This window comes from Saccostrea echinata, unplaced genomic scaffold (genome assembly GCF_033153115.1).
Source record: "Saccostrea echinata isolate AGI-Se365-2 ecotype Australia unplaced genomic scaffold, CSIRO_AGI_Sech_v1 ptg000015l, whole genome shotgun sequence".
In the NCBI taxonomy this organism is placed as follows: domain Eukaryota; kingdom Metazoa; phylum Mollusca; class Bivalvia; order Ostreida; family Ostreidae; genus Saccostrea; species Saccostrea echinata.
In genome coordinates this window covers 4,568,814-4,577,878 of record NW_026889764.1, presented here as the reverse complement: position 1 = coordinate 4,577,878, position 9,065 = coordinate 4,568,814, and the positions used below count along the sequence as shown (strand labels likewise).

Genomic DNA, 9,065 nt, shown 5'->3' with positions numbered 1-9,065 from the left:
GGTGTTATAGAATTTAGAAAAACTTCAATTGCTTTGATATTGCAAACGAACATGAGCTTATTATAATTTCATCCATTATCGATGAACGATCTAATCAAATATGAATCACAGGAGCCTCCCATATAGTCACGTGATTTGATATCCGTCTGCTATTAATCAGACTACTTAAGCGAAATTTATCTGTATCAAGGATAATCTTAAAACATTTAACATGTTTAACTAATGAAATGATAAAAGTTCGAGTGAAAACCTTATAGTTTTATATTTCTTTATTTAATCTCTGCCCATGCGTAATTGCTAGTGTGCATGTGCAGCTATGTGACTGTACAGTTACCGAGCACATTGATTTTAACAAAAACAAATTATCCATGGAATACAATTACACAATCAATATATTTCACATAAACACTACTTTGTCTTTTTTCAGACTTTAGACTATTGATTTATGGTTTGAACAATTTGTTGTTTACACAGTTTTTATCTCAGAATCTCTTTTCTTCTTTGTATTCTCTTCATTTCCATCGCTGCAATCGAAACAAGCACTCAATAGAGTTATGGCACAACTTACCCAATAGCCGAAAGATTTGGTTATCGTGGGTGTCCTTTTCTTTAGCTCCCAAAATCTCTTTGTAGGTCGGTACCAGAAATTCTCACAATAAGATGAAATTGCAAACGCTGTTCCCCAAAACGCCGATATACAGCAGAAAAAACACCTGTAGTTACCGTAGGCTTGCAGCCCACGAGTAAACATTAGTTTCGAACATGCCCATATGATGTCACAAGACTGCATTTCTGCTGGCTCGGCAAACATGCCATCAAAATCTACATATTCCTACCAAAAAATTAAAAAATGCTTGTCAAACATTTTTAATGTACACATTACTTCAGTTTTGTAAGCATTAACATTCTCAATATAAGACAAAATCATTTTTATTGGCGGATTTACATTGCATGAATTAAGAACATGTAAGTAAATGACTTTTAATACTTTTCTTCATCTAATCAGTTCAGTATTTTTGACGTAGAACGTCACCAACGTAGAACGCAAGGGGGAAAGGCACTTTTTCTGAGTATAGTATTTTGCTATAATATTTTTTCCAGTAGATGTTGACTCCCCTCTCCCCCTCCCGACTTTTTGTCGCTGTAAGGTCGAGCACTGGCAAATTCCAGAATTTGGATAGTTAATTAGTTTTTTGCAGTTAATTGTTTTTTTTTTGCCCCCCCCCCCCCATTTGATTGAAACCATTGCCATGGGCCTGTATCTGTTTCTTTGTTTTGATTTCATGTACTTTTTTGCTCCGCTTTTTAAATTTTCCGTTATCCCCTCCCTTGGCCCCTCGCTCCTCACCAATTTTATTTCAACAATGTTCAATCAATCTGTGTTTTAAAAACAATAACTGTATTAGGAGGGAAAAAGTCACATATGGTTTTAAAGTTACATTGTAAAGGTACAGTTTTGTGTATTCATATTTTTTTTTCTTTGTATTTCTTGTATATTTCTATAAATCTATATTTAAGCCTTCCAGCCGTGGTGTGTCTGTGTCTGTGTACATGTCTGTATGTTTGTTTATGTCTAAAGTCAATAAAAGAAGGTTAACTTACCTTTACGTAATCATACTGTTTATCGGGGTCACGGTCATTTGGGTCAACAAGCACGCCACGTAGTAACTGTTGAGTGTCTGTCATGGTGCCAGCGCCTGTACCTGTAATAAATATTAAAAAAAAATTAAAAAAAAAATGAATACGAGCAATAAGTAATTTACATCAATTTTTTGTGTTAGATGATGAACAATATTACTTACAGTTCTTTGTCTAGGAAGGCGGACCTTTCAAACTTGAGATGCGGAAGAACTTAGTAATTTCCTTGTTTAAAAGATCCAGATCTGTGAATTAATCTAGCTTGTATTATAATTTTGATATTAATCTTTTCATTTCCTTTGTGAAACTGAATAAGATTTTAATGATAATTCTCACACAAAAACAGAAAACAGTTACATTAGCGTCGTAGTTGCATGTGTAAAGTTTTAACAAAATACAAGCAAGTTTGCTTAAAGTTCCCTCCCTGTATGAATCGACTTTTATATGAAATCAAAACATATGTCAATTTGCTGTGGACGATATATTCAATAGGATATACAATTGGGAACTTTACTATTGCAGGCAATAGCATGTGCCAACTCGGTCTGACCTTCTTCCATTTATCCAAAAGGTGTAATATTGGAGATGAAAGGAGAGTTAAAAACTTCTATTTCAAAAATATTCCAAAATCGGAAATTTATCTTTTTTCCCTTGGCACCATCATGTAAATTTAAACCGGAGAAACGTGGGGAGACACATAAGTAACAAGGACACAGCACAGCGAAGCATCTCCTCGCAAAAGAGCGTATCTATAAATCAAGGCAGCATTCGACGTAAATCCCGATGTAAATTACGTCACTTCCGTTACACACACCCACCCACATACACAAGCGCGTAACTACATGTATATCCCCTCCAACTCCGTTTCGAGGGAATAATAAGCATTGTTCATATGTAAAACGTCGCCAATGTATATACATGTCGATTAAGGGCATAAGCAAGAGTTTTTTTCTTCTCAGATCGATATAATTTTAATAAATTCTGCTTCATAAGAATTGAAAAATAATGCCTAATAAAGGAGCACAATGTCAACATGTGAGTTATATTTTAACATGCAAGATATTTATGTCAACATGCAAGCTTAAGATGATAAGTTGCATGTGATTTTCAGCTTATTAACTGCAAACCTTTCATTAGAGTTAAACTGGCATTTTTACCGCTGTTCATAAATTCATAAATGAATCCTGTAGGTTTAGATAGATAATTTTATATTATTGACTATTTTATTTGTATACGTTTTTGTTATTATTTTGCAAGACAATTATTATGTGATGTGTTTTATTAAGGAGAAGAACTACATGTAGTAAGTTGATAGAACTTGTTTCTGATCCTTTTGATTGTCAATAAAATATGTTCAAAAACAAACCTAGGATAGTGTTTTGTGTAAGTTGATTTTCTCCATAATTTATGGTGGCATATCGATATAATTCAATAATTTTGTCAAAATTTCAATAGGTCAAGAATAATATCCAAAAACAATATTTATGATATTTTTAAAACACTGTGTTCAAACGTATTGTTTTTGTTTTAAATATATAAATGGATCAAAAATTCAGTAGCTTATCAAACATGTGGTACATTGTTTCTAATCCAATTAACTTCACAGCGTGATAAAGAAATTTAAAAATAAAAATACTTCAAAACGATATGATACGGAAAGTGAAATGTTCGTTACCATCTGTAACGAACATTTCTCTGATTATTTATTACTATAAATATACAGCACAAACAATGCTGTCCAATTGTAAGCAGAAGTCTACTTATTCATTCTCAGTTGTTCTGTATAAATAAATAAATATCATAATGTTGTTCATAAATCACGTTACACATCAATGCATTGACCTACCTTGTTTTCTGCATGAAGTATTTAAAAAATTGAATGCTTGAATGTTTCACTTTCAACACTGACATTCAAACATAATGGCGGGTTTGTAACTTCTATCCTAAAAACGCTGAAGAGTTCCAGCAACAGTCTGTTTCAAATACTTCGTACTATGGTTCATTTCTATAGGAAATCATAGTAGAACGAAGTATTTGAAAAAAGACTATTGCTGGAACTCTTCGGCGTTGGGGGTTTGAACGAATATGTCAGTGCTATGAAAAAATCAACAACTTGATTTTGGTTGTATTAAAACCTTTAAAAGGTATGAAACAAAAGTTTTATAGTGATAGGGAGTTAAAAGGATGTCCAAAGCAAAAAGTTGAAGCGAGTAGGGAATTCATTTCAGTCCGTATTGATCGAAACAAGCGGTCGACGTCCGGGCAAGATTTCCCTAGTCACTTTGTGTGGCACTGGTCTGAGATTCGTAAGAGACGTCTGTCCAAAATTTTTAGTCTCGACGAATCTCGCTGAGATTAGCAAAGGACATGTATCTTTATGTGAAACAAAAAATTGAACCTTCATCATCTAAGGATGCTTTGTGCCAAGTTTGTTTAAAAGCTGATCCAGTGGTACAGAAGAAAATGAATAAAAGTTGAAAAGTTAACAGATAAACACACCAACACATTGGCGAGAGACAAACTTTGATTAGAGAACACACATGAGCCTTTGGCTCAAAAATGCAACCCAAATCACACCCTGTATCATCTCAAAAACCAATATCAGCCAGAGGGTTGAAGGCCCAAGGGCTGATATAAGATGTAATATGGAAAAGGGTATGTTTTATTATGTGTATTACATACATGTACATAGTAATAAAATACGGCACAGATCTACTTGAGCAAATACAAATATTAATTTACTAATTAGCTTATCTCATGTATATGAAAGAACAGTAATGGGATCGAAAAAAATAGATGTATTATCACGAGTACACAAGTACTGTTATTTATAGGTTTAATCTACAAGGGGTGTGATATATAGAGAATATCATACTGCTGTTTTGATTTTGGCCCTGGTATCAGCCCGAGAGGTTGGTATCGGCCTAATCCAGGAGTGCTAATTTTGTCTTTCGACAAAATTTTATTAATGAAAAAAAAAACTTTATTATTGTTCTTTCATTGCCTTTGGTTTTAGATATACATGTGTTTGATATAGACAACTGCCCTCGGATGGTCTCGGCCTACGCCGGTTATAGGCCGATATCAACGGCTCGAGCTGAAAGCAGGACCGAGATCAAAACAGCAGTGTGATATTCTATATGTATCAGCCCTGTAGATCAATATTAGTCCTGCAGGATCTGTATAGATCTAAGCCCTGAAAGCAAATACGGCTATTGTGTCATCAGCATATCGCACATGCAAAAAAACCCTATCTATTAAGAAGTATGTATATAAAACAACATGTTAACAACAAACTGAATCAAATTTTATTGCAGAAACATGAATGTGAAATATTATCGTGAAACTTGAAAAGTTTAAAGATTTATGGAATACATATCCATGACTGTGGATTTCAAGTATTCACGAGAAGCCGTGTTAACGACTTCTTGGTAAACAAACTAGGCATAATTTGTTAAGCATTCGTCCACAGTAACTGTTGTAAAGATTCTTCCTGGTCATATATAGGAAAACAAAATCTGTAGATAAGAATTAAACCGCAATATTCAAAGCATGGACACATCTAAACTAGACTTCATAAACAGAGATCCTAATGAAATTAATAGACACATTAAGGTAAGTCTGAAGCTGTTATTAGATTTAATTAGATCTAATTCAGACTTGAAAATTTAGAACTTGACACTAATTTTCCGAAAATAGTGACAAAGAATATCATGAGGTCTTTGTTTGAAATTAGGTATACTATTGTTGGATTTTGATAGATTTTTTGGTCGGCGTTTTCTATAATTATACGGTTGAAATGATAAGTTGTGTTTCTTCGTCAACAGAGAATAAATGAAATATTTGATCCAGGGGAAGCTTAAAAAATAAATTACAATGTTACAAAGTTCACAGAGAACTGAATCAGATTACAGAGAATGGGGGTTTATTTACGGTATTTTAGTTTATCAAGAATCATTTATAATTTTCATCAATGAAGAACAAACAGGCAATCCTGGCGGATCCTGTAAAGCTGATATGGATATACATGACTGATACGGATTATATCACACCCATTATTGATTTATCCTTTTAAAAAACATTGTTCATGATAATACACATATTTTTCGTTCACATTCTCTGTAAAAAAAAAATTAAATAAAGCACTGGAATCATACAATTAGTTACATGTAGTCGGAGATTACATGTATTTCTTTTTGCTCAAATAGATGTGTGCTGTGTGTTACATGTATTACTAAGTATGTAATAAATACAATAAAGCTTAACTTTTTCCAAATCACACCCTGTATCAGCCCGAGACAGCAATATCAGTCTTGGGTCGAAGGTCCGAGGGCTGATGTTGGTCGAGGGCTGATACAGGATGTGATATGGAAAAGGCAAATATTTTGATGGACGCTGTGCTAGCGACTCTCAGAATTTCGGAGCGTTTATACTATAATAATACTAGTACAAATCTCTTTTCTGCTTGAACTTTCAGTAAGGCGTGACAGTCTCGGCGATACATAATTAGCGTCTCTCAATACTGACCTAGATTCTCATTGGTTAAGAAATTAATAACATTAGCAACTTTAGATTGTTGTTAACAAACAATGAGATGACATAAGCCACACCATTTTACTGTAAAAAACGATGTAATTGGTTCCTTGCGTCACTCGTTGACGTCTGAACCATTTTATCCCATGTGTATTTCACCCGTGAATGAAAAGCTGTGTAAATCTCAGTATTGATGAGCTAATCTGGCAACCAATGAGAATCTAGGTCACTATTTGAGAGACGCTAGTTATGTATAGCCGAGAATGCATGGCCGTAGGAACCGGGGGGAGGAGGGGGTGTTAATTTTGCCGATATATAGATTACTATAGAAAACATAGCTACTATACACCTGTGCCCCTCAATTAAAACATCTGATGACCTTTTTTTTATGCTTGTCAAGGAATTTTGGGTAGTTGATAGTGCCATAGTGCCCCCTAAACTGAAAATATATGGTTGTGCCCCAAACTGAAATTGCTTCCTACGGGCTTGGAATGTCATGCCTTACTGAAAGTTCAAGCAGAAAAGATATTTGTACTAATACTTATATGTTATGATAATCCTAAAAAATGTCTCTTTTATAATAATTCTAAAAATGTCTCTCTCATAATATTTCTTAAAATGTGTCTCTTATAAGGTGGCATTTGAGGATATACTTGCCGAGCCTGACGGTATACGAAGTATAGATGGCGTCTGGTGGTGTACGAATATCTGCTTCCTGTTCTGGAGAAGCTGTCTCTACAAGATGCTGACCTTGACCTGTGGCCTCTGTATTGCATCATACTGGGGGTCTGAGTTTGCCTTTGTGGCATTCTGGCACATTTGGTTCCAGACACCGATCTTACGAACCTTGGAAATTAACTGCGTGTCTTGTCAGAAGATTTACGCCATGTGTGTAAATTGCTGGCTTATTCCTGTTTGCGAAGCTTGTGGGAACTTATTTATACATTTTAAACCATAGAACATTTTTCAATCAAGCTTCTTTTCAAAAAATCGTTAAATTCTTTATGTATCATAAGCTGAAAAAAATATCAAAAAAAAAAAACAATTATGTGGGTGAAAATTAATTTACTTTTATGGATACCAATACTATACTAATGTCTTATACTTTTGTATAGTGACGCTTTAACTTATTGATGAAAATATATTAAATTTTTTTTTCTTAAATTGCAAAATTTATACATTTTTTTTTTTTATAAAATAGAACCTATTAAGGAAGCTCTAAACACTGCGCATACTCACTGAAGAGTTCTAAATCCATGGTAAGATGGAACGGAATATGAATGACACAATCTGTACTGATTAAATAAAATTATTCTTAACTATACATTATATTTAATCAATAAGATGTAAATGAATTTATTACATGTATCAACATGTATTTTCCCAATTTAAAACAATTTCTGACAGGTACTCTATGCTAAAAATGAACACAAAAATTCAATGAATACATCTTTATATGTAATTTTCTTATGCCCTGTTCACATGGAGAGTTTAATTCGCAGTAAATTAATGCGAAGTAAACTAATGCGAATCAAACTAATGCGAATTAAATTGCGTTCACACGACAGCTAATGCGAAGTAAACTAATGCTAATTAAAATTTTATTCATACCGTAGGGCTATTTAGTGAGCTCGAGGCTATTATATGACGTCATTTTCAAATCACGTCACCTTATGTGGAGCAGATCCATTTGACATTGTCTGCACACATTTCAATGATTGACATAATCTTCCTTTGTTTTTCACTAAAAAATAGCATAAATACTTATATCTGACCACCGACATATGGCATGTAACTTTAATCTGTCATTACGCTTGCGTCAAAATTTAATTCGAATTAGCTTCTCTTAGCGTTCACACGGAGCTAATGCGAAGTAATTTAATGCGCAGTAAACTAATTCGAATTAAACTAATTCGCATCAAATTCTCCGTGTGATCGCGGATCAAATTTAATTCGCAGTAACTAACGTTTAATTCGAATTGAACTCTCTGTGTGAACAGGGCATAAATTGCGTTCACACGACAGCTAATGCGAAGTAAACTAATGCGAATTATAATTTTATTTCTACAACAAGACTATTCAGTGAGGCTATTATGACGTCATTTACAAATCACGTCATATTGTACAGAGCAGATATACATTTGACATAATGTCATAGTGTCTGTGTACATTTTAGTGATTTACATAATTTTCCTCTGTTTTCCACTCAAAAATAACACAAGTACCTATATTTGACCATCAACATGTGGCCTGTGACTTAATTCTGCCCTTATGCATGCGTCAAAATTTAATTCGAATTAGCTTCGCTTAGCGTTCACACGGAGCTAATGCGAAGTAATTTAATGCGCAGTAAACTAATTCGAATTAAACTAATTCGCATTAAATTCTCCGTGTGAACGCGGATCAAATTTAATTCGCAGTAACTTACGTTTAATTCGAATTAAACTCTCCGTGTGAACAGGGCATTAAAGTCCCAAAATCATAGTGTTAAAAACTTACTATATATGGTAGATTCATTAAACACATACCGTGCATTACAAAGAGGGGTCGATCGGCGTAACCCAGGACATTTCATTGAGTGTTGTAAATATCGATCACAAAAGAAATCTTATTTTCAGCAAAATCATTTAGTCTCTCGGTCTAGTCACGAAATTATTATATACATAATAAAATATCCCTTTCAAGTATTAAGGAACTCGGATACATGTATTGAAAGGAGTTGTAAATTTATCTGGAGTGTCGTACTGTATTCAGATATGACACTTTCAAGTATTATCGTGTTTTTAAATCCTCGCCCCTTTTGCAAGCCTGTTGATGATCTAATTTTGTTGACCTATTGCTAAATTGTGGAAGGCTTCTACAGTCATAAATTACTCCCCCCACGCCAACAAAGT

General features: G+C 33.9%; 2 protein-coding genes across 2 annotated transcripts; one reads left to right on the top strand and one right to left on the bottom strand.

Annotated features, from left to right (window-relative positions):
- Positions 1 to 270: 270 nt before the first annotated feature.
- LOC133187755 (uncharacterized) lies at positions 271 to 1,876 on the bottom strand. The gene is made up of 3 exons (XM_061323156.1): positions 1,803 to 1,876; positions 1,603 to 1,703; positions 271 to 832 (listed from the first exon to the last, which is right to left on the bottom strand). The coding sequence occupies exons 2-3, from the start codon at positions 1,684 to 1,686 to the stop codon at positions 467 to 469; spliced, it is 450 nt and encodes a 149-aa protein (XP_061179140.1). The 5' UTR covers positions 1,687 to 1,703; positions 1,803 to 1,876; the 3' UTR covers positions 271 to 466.
- A 3,271-nt stretch (positions 1,877 to 5,147) lies between these two features.
- On the top strand, positions 5,148 to 7,303 carry LOC133187754 (caveolin-1-like). Its single transcript, XM_061323155.1, has 2 exons — positions 5,148 to 5,253; positions 6,806 to 7,303. Exons 1-2 carry the CDS (start codon positions 5,191 to 5,193, stop codon positions 7,127 to 7,129), a joined length of 387 nt encoding a protein of 128 aa, XP_061179139.1. The 5' UTR covers positions 5,148 to 5,190; the 3' UTR covers positions 7,130 to 7,303.
- Positions 7,304 to 9,065: the final 1,762 nt, after the last annotated feature.